This window comes from Labrus bergylta, chromosome 21 (assembly GCF_963930695.1).
Source record: "Labrus bergylta chromosome 21, fLabBer1.1, whole genome shotgun sequence".
NCBI classification, from domain to species: Eukaryota; Metazoa; Chordata; class Actinopteri; order Labriformes; family Labridae; genus Labrus; species Labrus bergylta.
The window spans coordinates 9,413,364-9,433,724 of NC_089215.1; the positions used below are offsets into that span (position 1 = coordinate 9,413,364).

General features: G+C 38.6%; 1 protein-coding gene across 1 annotated transcript; it reads left to right on the forward strand.

Annotated features, from left to right (window-relative positions):
• The first annotated feature begins 5,882 nt into the window (after positions 1–5,882).
• LOC109999821 (C1q-related factor-like) lies at positions 5,883–12,733 on the forward strand. The gene is made up of 2 exons (XM_020654959.2): positions 5,883–6,655; positions 10,431–12,733. The coding sequence occupies exons 1-2, from the start codon at positions 6,020–6,022 to the stop codon at positions 10,608–10,610; spliced, it is 816 nt and encodes a 271-aa protein (XP_020510615.2). The 5' UTR covers positions 5,883–6,019; the 3' UTR covers positions 10,611–12,733.
• The last annotated feature ends 7,628 nt before the right edge of the window (positions 12,734–20,361 follow it).

Sequence of the window (20,361 nt, forward strand, 5' to 3'; positions counted from 1 at the left end):
GAAGAGCCCGTTTAAAAAAAAAAAAAAAAGTAAGGTAACAAATATATTAACATTTACAATTGATTTGACCTATAGAGCTAACAATTTAACTGTCAATGATGCAACAGTTAATTTTAAAAGAGAAGGAGGGTTTCTCTTTGTGGTTTGCATAAATACAATTATTCATGAGCTTTTTTTATTTATTTATGAATTCCCTAAACTCCCTCTACTTAAGAATATAGGCCAACCAATGAATGGACTAAAGCAACTTCTGATAAAATAATTATCTATAACTGATTAAAGTAAGTCCCATACACTTCGTAACATTTGTTGAAATATATACACTCTTGCATTTAAAATGTGTTTTTTAGTCAGTCTTTCTCTCCTACATTAAAACTGCAAAATCAGCCTGTATTATTAAAATTTATGGTATTTTATGTAAAAAGTTTAAGAGCCAGCCTGGGAATGATAAAGGTTCTGTTTCTGCCCAGGGCTCCCAGTTGAATAGATGTTAGATAATTTATTGATCCCAAGGGAAATTACAAATAATCTGGTATATACAAACACATATGTCAGTAAGGATGCTGGAATTTAAAGGTAGCAAGATGAGCAATATGTGAAAGCATCAGCCTAATATTAACGTGCTGTGGATGCCTGTTTATGTTATTGTTATCTGCAGTCTTGAGAGACTAGATTACTTTGTGACTCCAGCTTTGATAACAAAGACCACACCCACAAACAATTGTTTACAAGCTCAGGTCAGAGCATGGTCAAGATTGTCCCAAGGCAACATGTTGCAACATTTTATTCAATTCCATTTTTACACCAGTTGTCAGTTCTGTCTTCATTCCGTTCTCGTATCCTGAAATAACAATATTTTAGGAATGAAAACCAATGGCCAAGCATACCAGCTAAGGAATTCCCACAGAATCCCAAGAGGGACTGCAAGGCAGCGGCCTATTGCCTAAAAAGGAAGAGTCCAAATAGAAAGAATCAAGGAAGTTACTCCGTTTGAATCCTTGTGTAAACATACAAGGAGTTGATATGCTTTCGCTTTACAAAAGGGGTTATTATACCAGTTCAAAAGGCTTTAACGTTATGTAATGTTATGTTAACTTAAATGTTATGTTAACTTAAATGTTACATTTAGTGAAGGGTTGAAATCTGAAGGAATCAGATTATTTGTATAATTTTTATGTAACAAGACTATACTGTACTGTACTATACTGTACTCCCTCCCCCCCCAAAAAAAATTACAGTTTTAACATCTGCCACACCTTTCCCTTGAATAAAAGAGATTCAATAAACAGACACAAGGGCCAAAAGTATATCACCTTACATCCCCCCAAAAGACAGATAAATACACTCTCCAGCCGAGTCCATCCTGTATATAGACATCAAAGATGGACTGTTCTTGAGTTACTGACAGGTCAGTCCCCTGTGTCTATTCTGGAATGTGAGCAGGGCTGCTCGAGATGGGTGGTCTACACCTTCCCCGGGTTGATAAGATAGGTTTCTGCTGCTGCACAGAGACAGGATATTGTCCCAATTCTCTCAAAACCAGAAGTTGCATATTGATAGTGCACAAAAGACACTAGGAATCTTGCTTCTTTGGATGCTTCATCAAAACTGATAATGACTGACTGAGCCCAGTTTAGTGTCTCGAATGTGCCTTTCTTTTCATTTTCTAAAACATCTTGACAAAAACGAGCAATGGGCGCCATCCTCTGGATTAAAGACATAAATGCAGTCAGTGGGACATCAGTCAAACTTGCCCAACACATTCATTTTATTTTTCAAGAACTTTTTGCTACTAGCCAATTTTCCTTATTGTAGGATTAAGAACAAATCAGCACAGATACAGAGGCTCCTTTTTGATGTTACACTGATTTCCCCCAATTTCAAGGCTGAATCCTGTAGCTTTACTAAGTCAGTCCTGGAGGCTGTTAAAATCCCTAAAATCATGCAGTCTATAATGGGTCTGACGTTGACTTTTGAAGTCCACTTGGGATCCAGGCTTAACCAGACTTTATTGATTTAGCCACCAACATTTCATTGCTTAGGACACTAGGCTTTCTTTTTTCTAAGGTTTCTTTTTGGGATTTTAATGTCTTTGTTTAGAGATAGGACAGTGGATAGAGTCAGACATTTAGGGGAGAGAGAGAGAGTGTGTGTAATGTAAGTCATGTAGTCTAGAAATCATATTCAAAGTCATATTTTTATAGTTAAAGACTGATGAAGGACGGATCATGATCAATAGTAGAATACAACCACAATTTATACTTAACTTGTGTAATTTTCAATGTTTGTTTTATTCCTTAATACTTTATTTATTTATGTTTAAAATTAGAATTCATTGGATTTTTTTTTTTAATGTCACTTTTTGTATAACAACAAGAACATTTGAATAAATACATCTTTTGCCATATCTTTTTTCTTTTTAAGAAAAGGAAATGAAAGAAATGTATTAACACTCATGTATGAATTAATAAATGTTTTAAGGAACAATTCTTTAAAAAAGAAAGAAAAGTAATAATATTTCATTTTGGAAAAACTTCAAATGAAAGCCATTCCCAATCTTAGGGCCAGTCCGTTTTTTTCTTCTTCTTACAAAACTGTACTGTATGTTTGGACAAATAAAGGGCACATCTCACTTGGTCACCTCGTGTGAACGGCTGTACGAAATAGAGGCAGGCTAATTTCATAAAGTGAAGTAAGTAGAAGCCTGGGCTATTCATTTACAGTCTTGTTCTTATCCTCTTGTGACCTCTCTTCTTGCAATTTCAACTTAAATAAATATCACCTGTAAGGACATCTTTATTTTTAAATCACTGCTCAGAGCCTCTTCTTGTGACAATATCTTTGATCCAGCTCTTCTTTTTTTATCTTAGCCTTTTGTGATTTTCATTAATTCTTATAGACTACTTTACTGTTTTTATACTTCTTTATTTATCCAAGTAAAGTGTGGTCCAGAAACTTTATTGAAAGTGTGTTTAGCTTTGGTTTAACTTTGGATCTATGAAGAAAGGGAACACAAATGCTGGGTGGGTGGATATCAATCATTTATTTTGAGATATGTTAGAGAACCACAAGAGGGCACTAAATGCAACAAATAAAGCCAAGTCTTTGTATATCACTTCATAGAGAAGACTGACAAACTGTTTGTCTGACTTTAAGTATCAAAATAGACAGGATTTGAATATGGGAGTACACGTCTAATTTTGCATCTGATTTTTTTATCACATGTTTCTCTTAGTAGAAAGAGAGGTTCACATTGCAGGCCCTGATGTGAAATAACTTAGCCTGTTTTTAGTTGCAACCGCCACTAAATGAAAAATGGTTATATTAGGTATCATTAAAAGATTCAAAAAAATTAAATCTGTCCTCTGTCATACTGACTGTTTTTACGTCTCTGATTTTACTATATGTCATCCTCTAGAAAGACCCAGCAAGACAGCAGCGCTTGAGGTGTCTGACTCAGTACTATTGTCGTGTCCTATGACAACAGCAGCATTAAAAATGTGGAGAAGAGTCACAAAATCTACTGCCTGCTTATGCTACTCATGCAAATCAAATATAACTGGATGATTCCAACGAGCCAAGTTTATGTAACTGGCTTCAATGTGACTTTGTTTTTTTGGATGTTGGTTAATTGGTAGGAGGGAGAATTTACAAGTTTCTCCCACAATGTGTTGTTCACGGAGGAACATTATGTATGTTTGACAAATAATCAGTCATGTTTTAGATATACTACACCCTGCCTTTGTGAAAACAGAAATAAAAAAAACCCAACAAACCTTTTTAATTGAAACAAATCCTGCAACAGTAAAATATTCAGTGTCCGTGGAGATTTTGGACAAAGTTTTACAGACAGGCTTTGGGGTTTGAACAGGGAACAAAATGAAATGGTTTCATGTCTACGTCTTTCCATTTACATGACACTCCAATGGAAACATCTAGAAACCTTCTTAAAATCAGTACATCAACTCAGAGGAGTTTTGAAAACGTTGACCGTACAGAGAACTGGCAAAACGAGCAGATGCCTCCCTGCCAACACACTGAGATTGGACGAGAGTGAGTGTATTCAGCCAACTCATGTGGAATTATGTGGAATGTATTTGAGTTGATACAGAATATGAGCTGAAGTGATATTTCATTTTTAGGCTTTAAGAAGATGATTTCCAACGAGCATGCACCAAGCAATGGAGAGGGGAAACAGCAAACCACCTTCACTGTATTTGCTACAGAAGCGAACACAAGTATAATAAATACATTAAATATGGGCACTACCCATCTGCAAACATTGCAAAGAAAGAAAGAAAAATCTTAAAACGGAACTTAAAATGAATAATACGTTGCAGCCGTTGTGTAGATAAAACTCATCAGCCAGGAAGATATAATTATATTTATTCTATCTAAGAAATATGACTTGGAGCACAACACCTTATTTAATATTGATTATCTGAAACAAGTGGTAGAAACTAAAAAAACAGCCAAAAATCTACAACTAATATCAATTTGAAGGATATAACAGACGGGTGAGAGCAGCATTAGTAAAGAAAAATCAACGGGCAATGCCAAGTTGTAGATCAACCTGAAATTCACATAGCATGCTAAATGCAAGCACACAAAACATTTGGGCAAAACATTCATTTTAGCTTCAGCAAAAACTACTTCATCTGAAAAGTAAAGGGAAGCTATCTCTATAAAAAAAAATTGGTAGAGTAAACTATAATTCTTTAAAAAAAATGTTTTTCTATCTGGCTTTAGCTTCCCAATGAAATGCTAAAAAATAAGCACTCCTGGCAGAAAAGTGTTGTGCTGTAAGCTAGCTGGCTATGTTAACTCCTGTTGTCTGCTTCAAGTAGACCTACTCTAATTTGCAAGCCTAACTGTATACCATTAAAACAAATCTTTGCAACAGACAGGAAACATTATGACATTTCACAGCCGGAGGCTTGAGCACAAGTATATCACCACAGCTAAAATCTATTTAGGAGGGTCAATGTCTTCATCACATGAATCCAGAAACACTGTCAAAGCTAACATTTAAAACCTAGATTTGGATAACATTTTAACAATCCCTTTAGATTTTAGAAGTGGTGTATGTCTTGTTTGTGAACAGCTTCTCTGCCAGACTTCTCTGCTTGCGCCGGTTTTATTTTGTTGTCACAACCTAAGGACTCGGCAATTAATTCATGGAGTAATATCCTATCAAAGCCAATAGGGATTACAAGTACTTACATCTATTACTAATGTAATAATAAAATATTTTCCTTACAAATTCAGAATTGCACCTTCAAAAAAATACGTTAAAATAATCGTTTAAACAACACAAAAATGCTATCTTAAATAAGTATATATAAATCAGTGCTTCTTAATGGTCGAGAATTATTTTAATGTACTCAAAATATTTTGGCATACAAAATCATTGCCAATTATTTAATTTGATTGAAATGTTTAGGGTCAAATAAACAATAATGGAGTATAGAAATGTTAGTGGTAGTGTAATAATGGTGTTATAAAAAAATAAATAGAGATCCCTTATCAAGAAATTTCCCCCAAATCATTTTCTTTGCATGTTCTGTGCCCTAAATATCACACTCCTTCTTAATGTCTACCCTGGCTGCCAGTAGGAAAGTGCCCTCCTCAGCCCTGACTCAGATTGTTGGTGAGTGTATGTTGCTCACTCTCTCCTCCCCTTGCGTCTTTTCTTTTTTTTTCTTCTTCTCACAAGCAGTCTTACTCTCTCCCTCCTCCTTCCCTCTTTACTCTCTCTCCTCACTCTCCCAATCCCTCTCTCCTTTTGATCACTTCAGTCCTTTGCTCCACTCTCCTTTACTCCTACACTGCTCTGTCACTCACTCATACCAGCTCTCCATCTCCATCATCCAAGATCCTCAGTGTGTCTGCGTTTTGCCAGGTGGACGCACTCCCCACAGTCACCATTTCCACCCCGGAGAGTTCCACGGTGGCTGCGCAGCCCCTTCCCCGGCTGAGCATCGGGCGTAAGACCCTGGTGGCAGCTGCCGTGGGGGTCATGCTGGTCCTGGTTCTGGTAGTTCTCATACCTGTGCTTGTCAGCTCTGTTGGCACGGGTGGAGCGGATGACAGCGCAAGCCACTTTGAGATGCTGGGTACCTGCCGCATGGTTTGTGACCCCTTCTCCAGCACGGGTACAGCGGGCACAGGACTAGATACAGCAACCACAGGCCTACAGGTGGACAACGACGCAGATTTGAGCGACCACAGCATAGGCCCACCCCTGCCTACTTACAGTGCTCACGGCCCCCAAGGAAAACCAGGACGGCCGGGCAAGCCTGGACCCCCAGGACCACCTGGAGAGCCAGGCCCACCAGGACCTAAAGGCCCCCCGGGAGATGGTGTCGACATTGTGCGGACAGGGATTCTAGGTTTAGGGGGAAAAGGGTCAGTCAGCACAACCACCTACAACACCTCCCCTCGGGTGGCTTTTTATGCTGGACTTCGAAACCCTCAAGAAGGTTACGATATTCTACGATTTGATGACGTGGTGACTAACATTGGTGGGAACTATGAAGGGGCAACAGGCAAGTTCACCTGTAAGATTCCTGGAACGTACTTTTTCATCTACAATGTGCTGATGAGGGGAGGAGATGGAACCAGCATGTGGGCTGACTTGATCAAGAATGGTCTGGTGGGTAACACTTTAAATCTAAAGACACCTTCGCAAACCAATTCACTGTTTAATGGTGAATTTTTTTCCTCTTCAATACAGATTCTGATACATAGACTGGATTAGTGGGAAATATAAAGTACCCCTCTATTTCTAGTGTGATATAAAAAAAAAACTATACATAATTGACAAAAAGGACTCTAGGCTAACACTTGATAACTTTGACTAACATTACATTGTCTGCTGGCACCGCACTGTTGTTTGTTATCATCACGAGATAATTCACCTGATATGAGTTTTTCACCTGATATGAGAGGTTATGATATCATAACAGAGCATTGACTGGCATTTACACCATACCAGATACTGCACAGGTCATCTGGGGAAGACGGTTAGACTGGTATGGGTATATGAATGACTCTAGTCCTTAGAAAAAACAGAAAAAAAATAACAAAAAAATCTTAAACTAAGTAAGTAAGTGTAGATTATTGACATTATGAGAGAAAAAATCTGAATCGTGTTTTATTAGAACCCACATTTAAATACTCAGGGAGCAGGCAGGATAAATTGAGTAGTCATGCATTCATGTGGATAGTGACTTTAGGTCTGTCTTGTTCTGGTGTTATAGTGCAGCATAATGACAATTCATAGTGGCATGCTGCCAGATTGTGTATCTGTGCATATTACACATCTGATGATGTACATGTTGAAGTGAGTGGAAGAAGTGCAGCGCTATCTCAACTCTGCACACATCAGAACACAGCCTGGGGTAGTGGCTAGTTCAAAGCTGGTGCCCTTTGAAATACAACAAACTTCATGGAGTCATGATGTGCTAGTGTGCGTTATCAGACTGCCTGTCAGGCTCAGGCGTTTCACTCTCAAACCAGGACTTTTGCTATATTCATGGATAATGTTGTAATGTCTTCAAAGCCCCAGGTGATGACACTGATCAAGCACCATGGTAACCTGAACCTTGATATTTCCCCGAACACATCTCAGACAGGCGGCAACAGGCTGGACACAGATTGGATACAGCAACACAAACACCTACAAATTTTTTTTTTTTTATCCAACACAAGGGCCACTCAGTAAATAACATATTTGTGGAGCATAATACAAATCACTTTATGTTGAGGGTGCTTCATAGAGCTGAAGGGTCTACTATGTTACAATTGTTTTTTTAGGTTTTTACTCATTACATGTTACACTTCATGAATTACAAAATAGTTACAGGCTGCACAAATCTAAACACATTTTGACATTTAGTGTTTTAAAAGCTTCAAATTGCAGTTGTTTTTGTATTGTCAGCAAGGAACAAATTGACTTGTACTGAAATCAAAGACAAAAACACCACATTTAAAAACATTTCTTGGACAGATTATCAACACAAATGTAAAATAATTGAATATTTTATTTTGCAGCTTATACACTGATGACAATATAATGTATAATATTCCTCTTTAAGCTCTTACAGTTACCTTGTATTTTTGTAAAGAGGCTGTGCCTTAATTTAAAAGGGCAATGTGGCTCTTTCCAACTTCTCATCCTAATGTTGTAACCCTACACCATATTTGAAAAACTTTCCCCAATATACACATACTGCGATTAGCAATATTTTTTTCTACTTAAATTGTGAAAAGGACATTGAATCCGCTGATAAAGAGAGAAAAAAAACAGTAAAGAGGTTACTCTTTAAAAAGAAATAAAGATTAAAATGAAATGAAGAGTACTTTAATTAACAGTCTATACTGAAGACACATCTGTCAGCTTGATACTTTAATTATTGTGGTACACAATTTGGCTGACTATTTCTTTATGGGGATTATTTTGAGGTGCCTTCCTCACTGAACTTTTCTGCTGCTGTCTAGAAACCTTACATATGTATAAAGCTTAATTACCACAGTCACACATATATCTTTTTGTTAGTGCTATATTTAAATCTCAAATTGTCTTAAGAAACTTTGAATTTGAGATTTTTCATGAAACATGATGAAACTAAAAGTAAATGGCTTCCTTGGTATTGAATTCTGCCAAAGAAAATGTAATCATCAATGAAGGTTTTCATGAATCCGCATACAAATAACCAAAGTTCAGGCTAAGAACAAAACAGTGCACTAACCACAAAACAGAATAACAGTCCCTACTGGTTAATGGGGACCCATTAGGAACAAAAGCACTTTAACTACTGATTAAATCATCTACATAATGATACAGCTTCATTCATATTTATTCACACATTAAGCCAATGAGGGAAAAGTGTTGCCCCTCTGCTTTAGCCACTAATTTAGCACCTCCCTGATGAAAATGACCGAAGAAGTGATATGAGATAGACCCTATATCAAACCTAATGCACAGAGTAAGATATAGTTTAAAGTGTATTGTTGTTGTCGGTTATCATCAGACATCATGCTGCTCTAGTAGAGCTGAGTTTAGACACAGGGAGGGAAGAGAAATCAGGCTGCATTGCCCTCAAGTGTCAGAGATCCATCATCATGCTGTCATCTCTCGCTCAACCTCTACTTTTGAACCCTGCAGCCTCTGTAGGTGAACAACTTACTCCCCTGGCACTAATTAGAACTATTTCCTAATTATATAATGTTTTACGTTTTAAAGAAAATGTAGCCACCAGTTGGTTAAAGCTAGGTTACTGCTTTCATGGAGTGTCTGGTGAAGTAACGGCATGACATCCAACCTGGCAACCCAGATCATTATACATCAGTTAAGCTTAGAAGGGTTTTTCTGCCTTCTAGCTGTACATGCAAAGCAACTTCTAACACCTCCAGTAATTACTTCATGTTGACATGATGACACTCATATATGGGATAATGTGGTATTTTTAGTGTTCCACCCAAAAAAAAAAAAAAAGGTGAATGTGGAACACGAAGCAAAGGGATAGTATGCCCGGCCATCCTTCCTCAGAGGCAGACTGACTCAATCCTGACCCTTTCAGTTGAGTCATGAGAGAAAAACAGGATATTCGTCATAGAGGACACACATTCCACAAAAAGTCTCAAATACAGTCCACAGTTCTTACAAATATTCCCTTGAAATTAAGTGTTTTCCTGATCAACTCACACATCGGAGAATTGAGGCAGCACATTATTTAGTTGTGTTTGTGCACATCAATTATTTTTTGTCATTCTCTGTCATATAATCTAAATAATGACTTTTTTGAAAGAAGTTATAATTCTATTATTTCTTAAGAGTGAATGCACGCGGTCATATCTACGGAAGCCCTAAGCGGACATACATCCATGCGTGTCATGTACTCCATTTTCATGTTATAACCAGTCATTGCTCTCTGAATATCTCGACTTATTCGTCCTGCTTTTCTCGAGAAAACAACGCTGGTTTTCCAGTGGCAACTGGTAAATTTCAGTTGGTTTCTTGAGATGATGGTTTCTTATTTTTTCTCGTGTTCTACAAAGCTTGTTTTTTCCATTAAAACAGATGGATCTTCTCATTGTCTTAACACGATTTAATATTGGATGATATTGGAATAATTTTCTGACAATCTCAATACAAAAAAAAAGAAAAGCTGGTCACTGTGATATATCAAACCCTGACATGCATGCTGCCATTTCCGCACTAATGAGGTAAGTTAGGCTTATTTCTGTGTCTGTTTTGTGCTTTTGCAACTCTGGGGATAAGACATTCATAAATCTAGATATTTCTGAGACAGCTGGAAATGACTCTTTATCACAGGAAAACAGAATACATAAAATGTATGACTGCATGACGATAGGCATCAAGCATCTTTTCCTTACTCTCCTCTTCCCTGTGTGTCATATTCCAGGTCAGGGCCAGCGCCATTGCCCAAGACCAGGACCAGAGTTATGACTACGCCAGCAACAGTGCCATCCTTCATTTGGATGCAGGCGATGAGGTTTTCATAAAACTGGATGGGGGCAAAGCTCACGGGGGCAACAGCAACAAGTATAGCACCTTCTCAGGTTTCATCCTATATGCCGACTGATGAGCGGACAGGACGTAGACTGAGAGGTGAAAGGTCAAAGCCAGAGGACATTCACTTCCTGACTCTCGCACAGCTCTCGCTGTAAGGTCGATGTTGCCCTTAGCCACTGATCCACCATCAGATTGTTGTTGTGTGTTTTTTTTTTTTACAGATGTTTGAGGTCAGCATTGATACTGTGACTAATGCTGTGGACCTGTGGTTAGCGGTAACGATCCACCTCATCCATATGTTCCATTGTAAACAGGGTGCCTATGCCGCCAGGGTGATGGATGTGAGCAACAAAACAGTGACAGTCATCTTCGTGTGTCATGCTGTGGTGCAGTAGCAGTCCTGACAGTGCAGAAGCCTCGCCATCATTTTTAAGCTGTCATGTCAATTTCAAGTGTGGAAATCTTACAGCTGTGGCGACTGCAATGTATGTAAAAGTAAATGTTAAAAAAATGTATCTTATGCTGTTTGTATGATACGTACAAAAGCCATAATGGATATGCGTCTCTGTTTTTTGGTGATAACTTTCTGGTCGTTTTCTCGATTTCTGAACTTATTTGTCTCAGGTCCCCCAGAGATAAAAAAAGCAAAAAACAACTATAGAAATAGGCCTTTACTTTCTTACCTCATTAGTTTGGGCAATGGCAGAATGACTTGTTGTGGTTTGGCCTATCAAAGTGGCCACCAGTCTACAGGAAAATGATCTCGCTATCACGAGGAGCCATGTCTTGCTATCTGAGATAATGGGAAAACAAGTCGAGATCCCTATAGAACAAACAAAACAAACTCGGCTCAGGAAAATCAGCATTGTTAGCTCTAGCTGAGGGGATGAACGAGTGAAGATCTTTAGAAAAACAACAAGAAATGACTAGTTATCACAAAAAATGGAGGAAATGAAATGTATGAATGCATGTCTGCTTTTGGCTTCAAAATGCATATTTCAACCTAAAAATTGGGAATTTGTCAAATATTGGACACCAAATTGAGATGATGCTTTTTTTTTTTTTTTGGATGGCAGCTGTCCTAAAGTGTATTGTGTCTCTATGTGAAGATTTGGAATATCATGTCATTTTAACATTTGACTTGTGTATATACTGTAAGTTTGGTATTGGATTTGTGTCTCATCACAGTCAAAGTATTGTACAAACACAATATTGTGTGTCTTTTAGATAACATATGTGTTGGTAGTTAGTTGGTCAATTGTGTTATGGCTAATGTGCTCATTTGTAAAGACTTATTTATTAAAGTAATGCATGTAACACTTGTTAAAATGTTCCGTGTGTTTCCACCAATGTTGAAGAGAAATACAGTGATTTTAAACAAAGTGTAATCATGGGCTTAAAGAAAATCTATTGGTGTTTCTTTTACTTTTAATGTCCATGACTTTTCATTAAAAAGGTTTTGTTTTGCATTTCCTCACACGTTATGTATGCTTAATGTCACTCACCTTATTTCTATCTTGATCAGGTAGTTTTATCCCTCAATTTTCCAGTAAAACAAGCAATTAGTCCTGCTGATGTTACACACAGGAGAGCCAGCGAGAGGCAATCAATGCAGAGATGATCACTGAGGGAAAAGGACAGGAAATCACAGCTGTGTTAAATGCCAAATGAAGCGAAAGATGATTGTGTCTCACAATCATAGGAGAGCCGTGCTTTTTTACCCTCTAATGGGTGAGGATTTGCTCCGATACAGCGCGGGGGAAAAAAGTCAGGGGTATTGGTGTTAGAACATATCATGACAAAGCTTAGATCAGTGTCAGAAAGTAATCCAGGGCAAATTAGGCTCTGTTGTGACGGCGACACAAGTGTCAGAGACAAGGAAGTAGCTTCCAGGCCTGAACTGTAAAAAGAGATACATGTATTTTTCTATTTTCTTAAAAGCTCACTTTGGTAACATTAAATTCTTTGGACACACTTCCTCTTTGACGTAGACCACATAGGGGGCGAACTGTCTTTTATTTAGTTTGAAAAAAAAAAAACTCAAGAGTGTTCAAGAGCAAAAGTTTTGCGTGCTGATATATAATATTGACATAGAAACAATGTCAAAAGGCACATTGAGTCACCCACTGAAGGTTAAAAAACTGAGTATGAGCCCAATTTCACATCCTGAAATGCCACATGAATCTCAATTAAATCTAACATTTTGTTTTGAACTGGTGTAATAGTTTATTGAAATGCCTGTACAGGGTAAGAGCATCCTGTTGTCTGTTTCACCGTTTTGTACAGTGAAGGCCATGAAGCCCTCTGGTCTAAACTTATGCAGCAGAATTCCTCCAGATACAATTAAGGCGGAGGGTCCGTGCCTTAGCAGAGGTCACCCGAGCCTCAGGGCAGCTGGACGTTCGCACAGGCTCTTTTCTCCTTGCAGGGCGTATGAGCACATCGTCAAATTAGAGACCTCATGTCACAATGTCAAAGACAAATGCCTCCGGTCTGCTAGAAATGGCTTTCACTGCCGAAACTTCTGGAGCCGTAACGTTGCATGAGAGGTTGCAACATCTGGACTCTTCTTTAAGTCCTCAAGGAGAAGCACAAACACAACAAAAGCATTCCATATATACAGGGGAAAAAAGTGTCAGACACCTTAAGCCATAAGTTCAACATTCTTTACCGTCAAAATAAATAAGTAAAACAGGAAAAAAAAAAAAAAAAAAGCATGACCTGACTTTTTTTCAGAGAAAAGGTTAATTAAGTCATGCAATCATGTAAGCAGCAAATGCTAGGTATTGCATCATATTGAATAGATAAATAGGAACCCCCTATTTGCCATCTACCTTTTCTTCTTTGCTGAGACATTTACCAAGGTCAGAGGCAACGGGGGGTCGGCCAAAAAACCATCTGTGGAAACCTCTGTGCAGAGAAATAATCTTGGCAGGCACCGTGTTTGCCTCATCCTGAAAAACTGGGTGATCCTTAGCTCAAGCTATTGTGCTCGTGTAAGCGACACAATCCCCCTCCTCAGGGCTGTCTGGTTTGGATCGTGACTTTAGCTGAACAACCTACCCAACAGGACAGGTGTTTTATTAAAGTGTTGAAACAGCATCTGGGCTGTATGCAACGAGGGAACCTTTTATACTTCTATTTCATCTCAAGTTGTCCCTGACTTTAAGCAGGTCCACGGTTTGAAGATAAGCGTTCAAGTGCTGTAAGCTGCTTTTTGTTGACGTAAGCTTCGTCTCTTGGACTGGGCTGTGTGGGGATAGTTTGAGATTTTCTACTGTACCTCTTTTCATCATGTTTAAGTAGAGGGATTTGAAAGATTATGTCTCTGCTGCAGACTTGTTTTTTTATTAGGTAATCTCCAGTGTATGCAAACGTAACTGAAGGAAATTTACATTCACTCACTCGCTCCCACTCCCTATCAGTAAACTGAGATGGCTTCGGCTTGACATTTGCAGGGGCCAATTGGTGAGACATGAGGCTTATCAGGCTACAACAGAATGCTAGTGTGTGATTGTAGGTCTGTATGTGTGTGTGTCCCTGCATGTTTGTTTCGTCTCAAATATACAGAAGAATGTTTGGCTTGTGGAGAGAACCTCCCCTGAAAAGTCTTGTGCGATGTTAATGAGCCCTTGGTGATGTTATCTTGAACATTGCCACTTAACTCACCAGGGGAGATCCAAATTAGAGATAGATGCTTCAAGTGTTAAAGCTAAATTGCCCTTTGTGCTCCTGTTCATTTCCTCCTACTAAAGTACAGCCACCTGCCCACACGAGCTTGAACAAACGGTTTTACTTGTGTAAGCATGCACTTAAGAAGATGTTTTCTTAGACCACAATTTGTCAGCAGAACTAGTCCCACATGTCCTAATGAAGTCATTTTGGTGCTAAAAGCGAGCGTAAACCGAAGAAAGAAAAATATGACCAAGAGCTTACTGCCATGCTATCTTTCTGAGCATGTTAGCATCATTCTGAGCAGTGCTTGCTAACATGCTTCGAATGATGCTAACAAGCTGATATTTAGAAGACTCAAGTTTATCATGTTTTAATAGTATTTCAAGATGAATACTTAATTGTTGGAGAAGTTGAAACTTTAACCTGCTTAGGGAATCATCAGTGTTACTGCAATCCACCCTCTGGGGGGGACAAAGATGTGTTTACCAAATATCATTCAATCCATATCACTACATACTAAAACAAATTGTAACCTCGCCACATAGACCATGAAATGAGTATTAATTGTCCTAGAGCAAGAAATGTCTACACAAACTTGTTTTTGCCTGTCAGGTACAGCTAGAGAAACTTCCCCATGTCACAGTTCTTGAATTTGAGACTTTTCAGTGTTTCTGTCATAGCGCTGAGTTTGATTTGTGTTGTGTAGTATTTTGTCTATCTTTTACTTCCCTTGTGTTTCTCACTCAGTGTGTTAGTGTTATATTCCTGAGTTCTCTGTTGGTCTTTAGAGTTTCCTGTTTTATTTTGTAGTTCTTTTCCCCAGCGTTGCTATTCTAGTTTTACTTCCTCCCTTTGTGTGCTTTCCCTCGACTTTGATAGCCCGTTTGTTTCACCTGTGTCTTGTTTCTCACACCCGTGGTTCCATGTGGTTACTCCTTTTTTCATTTCCACAGACATGAGTTTTAAATGAGAAAATTGTTTCTGAACATCTACTCTTTTAAATCTTTAGAAAAATGTCATGGCAATCCATCAAGGAGTTCAGATATTTTAGTCAAGACCAAAGTAGTGGACAGATAGACTCATCACCTGAATGTTAGCACCTTCCTTACAGCTATTCTAGCATAGCTTAAAATCAATGGACAGAATCTGTCCTACTTGTCTTTTTATAGCCCCATTTTTAACCACCACAAGTTTGTATGTATCACTCGGATTCCTACAGTAATAAAAAAACAAAACAAAAAAACAGTACTGTGTGCATTCTTGCTGAACTACTCCTTGAGGCTACAGACCTAAATCCAGCATTCTTCTAGCCTCTCTGCAGAAATTTTACTGACAATTATATCAAGGGTTTGAAAAGATGTCATTGTTTGTGACAGTGTGAATTCACGGTCGGCAGTTGCATGTTTATGCATCATTGTGTTAGGTAGGAATCGTCCTTTTTATGCAACAACAAGTCGGCAGTCCTGTCATGCCTGTGAATGAGAGCTCTGTTGACATGGAAACATGATGTAGGCCTACAGTGCGCCCTTAAAAATCTCAATGAATACAATTAAAGGTATGATTACAAGTAGGTAACAGGAAGTTAACGGTTGCTTTGTAAGACCATAAATCTTGCTTGTATTGTTAAAAGGACAATAGTCTAATCAGTTTCTGCTGCTTTACCCTCAGTTTGCTCTCGTGGTGGATTAGCCAAAAAATCCAGAGGGGAAATACGATATTCGTGAGCACTCAGTGCAGTTTTAACTGTCATTAAGTTGTTCTGCTAATGTTTGAGAGGTGATTTAATATGATTTGCCAGATGATTACATAACCTCCAAATTCAAAACTCTACGGCTCTGGGAAACAAAACAGAGGTTTGAGGTAAATGGTCTGACTAATGGAACAACAGTAATATTCTTTTAAACCCAACAGTAATTATGGGTATTGTTTTTCACAGTGATGATAAGCTACCCCAAAAGTACCTGAGGATAACAAAAGCTGTTGTTTGACCATTGTTGATACTATTCATTTTTTATTCTGGGGACTATCTACTGTACATCATTATTTACATCATTTTGTCTCGAAATGAGGACTCACCAATGTTTGGGTACCCCAATGTAGTTTTTGGGGGCCTATGGCCTTGCGGTTAGGTTGTGTCCCATAGAGGCTTTAGCCCTCTTTTCTGGGTAGTATACTTTGATGAACACAAACCCACTGCTATTTGCAGTTTATCCTGACAGGCCAATAAGTAAGAAGTTGTGTCCACGTTGTAGTACAGCAAAGGATATTACTCTCTGCTGATGGCAATATAAGACAGATATGCATCAATGTTATAACTGGGAACTTGTATGTATGTTAAGATTAAACACAGCCCTAATAAATAATAATAATAATAATAATAATAACTTTATTTATATAGCGCCTTTAAAAACACAGGTTTACAAATTGCTTCGACAAACAGCAAGAACAAAGCAAACTAAACCAAACACAGAAGAACATAAACATCAGCAAGAACATAAAAAATGAAAAATACTAAAAATAATTAAATACAATTCAACAGAAAATTAAAAAAATGTAAGAAAACACATCCAATGCACTGGATTGCAACCGGTTTACGAATATAAATTGTAATCTACTTTCTGTTTAGGGTTCTAATGTTGTTTTTCATCCTTAATTCACAAGAAAAGCTTTAAGTAATAACAGAACTAAAGTGAAAAAAAGGATATTGAAGGTTAATCAAGTTATGGCCTGTAGCAGCACAAAGGAGCTATTTTATGAGTGGGTGATTTGCTTAAAAAAACGAGTGCCTTTAATTTGTGTTCAATATCTCATCCTGTAGACTGATGTTACTTGTGTGGCAGAATGTATGAATACACTCAACGGTGGATGTGGGACAGAAATCATGATTTTACATTTTTGTAGATAATGCTGTCTTTGCGTGGGTGCACTACCACTTGTCCTAGCACTCCTTAGGAGAACATGACAACATGCCCCCTCTATCCCTCCTTCCCAATCTGATCTGGGGACTGTCCAGTGTGTCAGTGACTCAATTCCATCGCCCTTGTTCCCTCATGGCCCTGACTGAGCCCAGGCTAACACGTAGGGACAGGTTGAGTCATGTGGCCGGGGACGCTCCGCTGGCGTGTTGCCTGTCTCTTCACCTCACCGCAGTCTCGTGGATGCAGCCTGACAAGGGGCTACGGAGGCGCTGCGATTGCCCCTTCCTCAGCGTGACACCAGATGCCAGAGTTCAAGAGCACTACAGTGGGTACAGTTGCTCAGGCTTTTATTTTTACCCGTTCAGTGTTCAGATGCATATGTGACCTGGTGTAATGTGCTGAGAGCGAGTGGACACACTAGTGGCTGTGTGAGTTGTTTTTCTCGTTCCACTTCATGTCTTCATCTTTTCCAGAATGATCAAAACCTGCAACACTCCAGTTTTAATAAGTTGTCCTCTTAGGCAAATAACTCACAAATGTTCATGTTAAATTTAAAATGAATTAAAGACAAGTCCTCCAGGGAAAATATAGATCACAATATCTGAAACCCAAAATATTTTTCAAGATTATTACGTCTTAATTAAGATAATCGTTCCTTTGTTCAATGTGCCTCAGAATCTTCATTTAGATATTTCCTTCCAAGGCAAAGCCTAAGTCCAAATACCATTTAATTCGATAATAAAGAATTCGACCAGCTATGATACGATACAATCCAGTACAATACAATACATTATAATACAGTAGGGTATGGTCGTACAAGACCATAAAATATGATATGTTACGATACTATAGGATACGATACGATACGATATGATGCGATATGTTACAATGTGATACGTTACCATACAATGCAATGCCATACGATGCGTTACAATACCATGTGTTACAATACCATGTGTTACGATACCATGTGTTAGGATACGATGTGTTAGGATACGATGTGTTACGATACGATGTGTTAAGATACGATGTGTTACGATACGATGTGTTACGATACGATGCATTATGATACCATGCATTATTATACCATGCTTTATGATACCATGCTTTATGATACCAAATGTTACGATACGATTTATGTTATGTTACAATACCATGCGCTACGAAATGTTACGATGCATTACGTAACATATAGTGATATTTTACGATACCATTCGTTGCGTTACGAAACGTTACGATGCGTTACGTTACATATCACGTTATGTTACGATATTTTACGATACCATGCATTGCGTTGCGATGCATTATGATACAATACCATGTGTTGTGTTACAGATCACAATATGTTATGATACCATGCGTTGCGTTGCATTACGATGCGTTACGATACAATACTATGCGTTACATATCACGATATGTTACGATGCGTTACATATCACGGTATGTTACGATACCATGCGTTGCGTTACATATCACGATATGTTATGATACCATGCGTTACATTACATATCACCATATGTTACGATACCATACCCCTTGTTGTGTATGTAGGAAAAATCATCTTGTACTGCAATGATGAGCACATTTTCTTCCCCACAGAAAACAACAAAAACAAACAACAATAAACATCTACAGAGTAGCACATACCAAAATTTCAGCCACATATAACACATAATGCAAATTACACAGAGAAATGAAGGCTTAACATGTCGATTCAAATTAGACTTGAGATATCATTGTTCCTCTTAACACTTACACACTCCTGAACTTAAATACTTAAATGCATATTTAACTCTGTATGTCTTGGCATTACAATATAATTAACTAAAGTTGCATGACTGAATTGCTTTTTAAAACCTCTGATGAATACATAAGGCCTTATGCCCTCTAGACAGATGTGCTTTAAATGTGGGGATAAAAAAAAGTAAACAATTCAGACTAAAAAGTAGGTTAGCAATCAATTACCCAGAGTGAAGGGCTGAGTTTGATGCAGAGCTATTTATTTTTCCGTGCCTTTGCTCGAGCTGTTCTACCTTCCCTATCGGCTGTAGGAGGAGTAAATGATGAAAAACCACTCAGACAGGAGATTCCAAAATGTCGACACACTGCGGTGCCGTAGGCCAGCTCTCTGAACATGATGGTGAGATTATAGAAGTCTTTACCCCCTGCCATCAGAAAATTATTTGCGCTGCTGCCAGAGAGGACCCACAAGACACAATAAAGCGGCTGGGTTGTGCCTGCATCCATGAACTCTAACAAAGTGTAACAAGGCAACTTAAGACTTTCACCTTTTAGCTCGACACTGTCAGAAATTAAACTCAATTTATATTCAGACGGAGACTTCGCCACCCTCCTCTGCCAGTGGGCATTCACACTTGCTGGTACAGATATAGTCCTCCTTCCATGCTCTGCATCTGGCCTCTGTCTGTGTCACAGGAAGAGACTGACAAAAGGCACACTTGGAAATCTCTGCTGAACAGCTGGCTGCCCAATAAAGCGTGGTACCCTCCTGAATCCCCGTGGAGCCATGTTTCAAAAAAAAGAAATCGAAGAATAGAATGGTGTTATTCTTAATGTATGTGGCAGATCGACGACCATGGATTAATGACAATACAGTATGATTGTGTGTAGCAAACAATCATCATTATCATGTGTGTGTAAAGGACTGGATTGTGTTTGTGCCTTTGATTTAGGTATGAATTATGTATCCAACTGCCTTGGTTCACTGACCCCCCCCCCCCCCCCCCCCGCCCACCGCCCACCGCAGCCTGAGTCACTTTGCATTAATTCTGCTGTTGCTTGATGAAAACACAGAACAGACCAGTAGGAGCGTCAGATGGGGGCCAAGTGAGCCACACAGGCTAGTGGGACTTTAGTGTCAGGATGATGTCACCACGCTTGCCCGTGGGCCCGAATTTTTATGCACAAGTTGTAATGTGGACAAGAGCAAGGACATCCCAGCAGACCAGTAATGCAAGTTCATTATTTTCTTCTCCTGAAGTCTGTTCACTGACACATTCTCCTGTGGGATCTTATTTTCTCAGGGGATTGACCAACAATGTTTGGTTGCAAATTGATGCATTGCCAAACTGCCAATGTGATTCTTACTCATAATTACAGAGGGCAAAGGTGCACAGATCAGCTGATTAATGGGGATGCATGTCAACTTTTCTCTGTATTTATTTTAAGCAAACAAGTGCATGTGTTGATTCGATCACATGATAGTAA

What these genes read in the sequence shown, in the direction of transcription:
- LOC109999821 (XM_020654959.2), top strand. Translation starts at nt 6,020, where the DNA reads ATGCTGGTCCTGGTTCTGGTAGTTCTCATACCTGTGCTTGTCAGCTCT. An exon ending in ACTTGATCAAGAATGGTCTG is followed by an intron (nt 6,656 to 10,430) that starts GTGGGTAACACT and finishes GTCATATTCCAG; the next exon opens with GTCAGGGCCAGCGCCATTGC.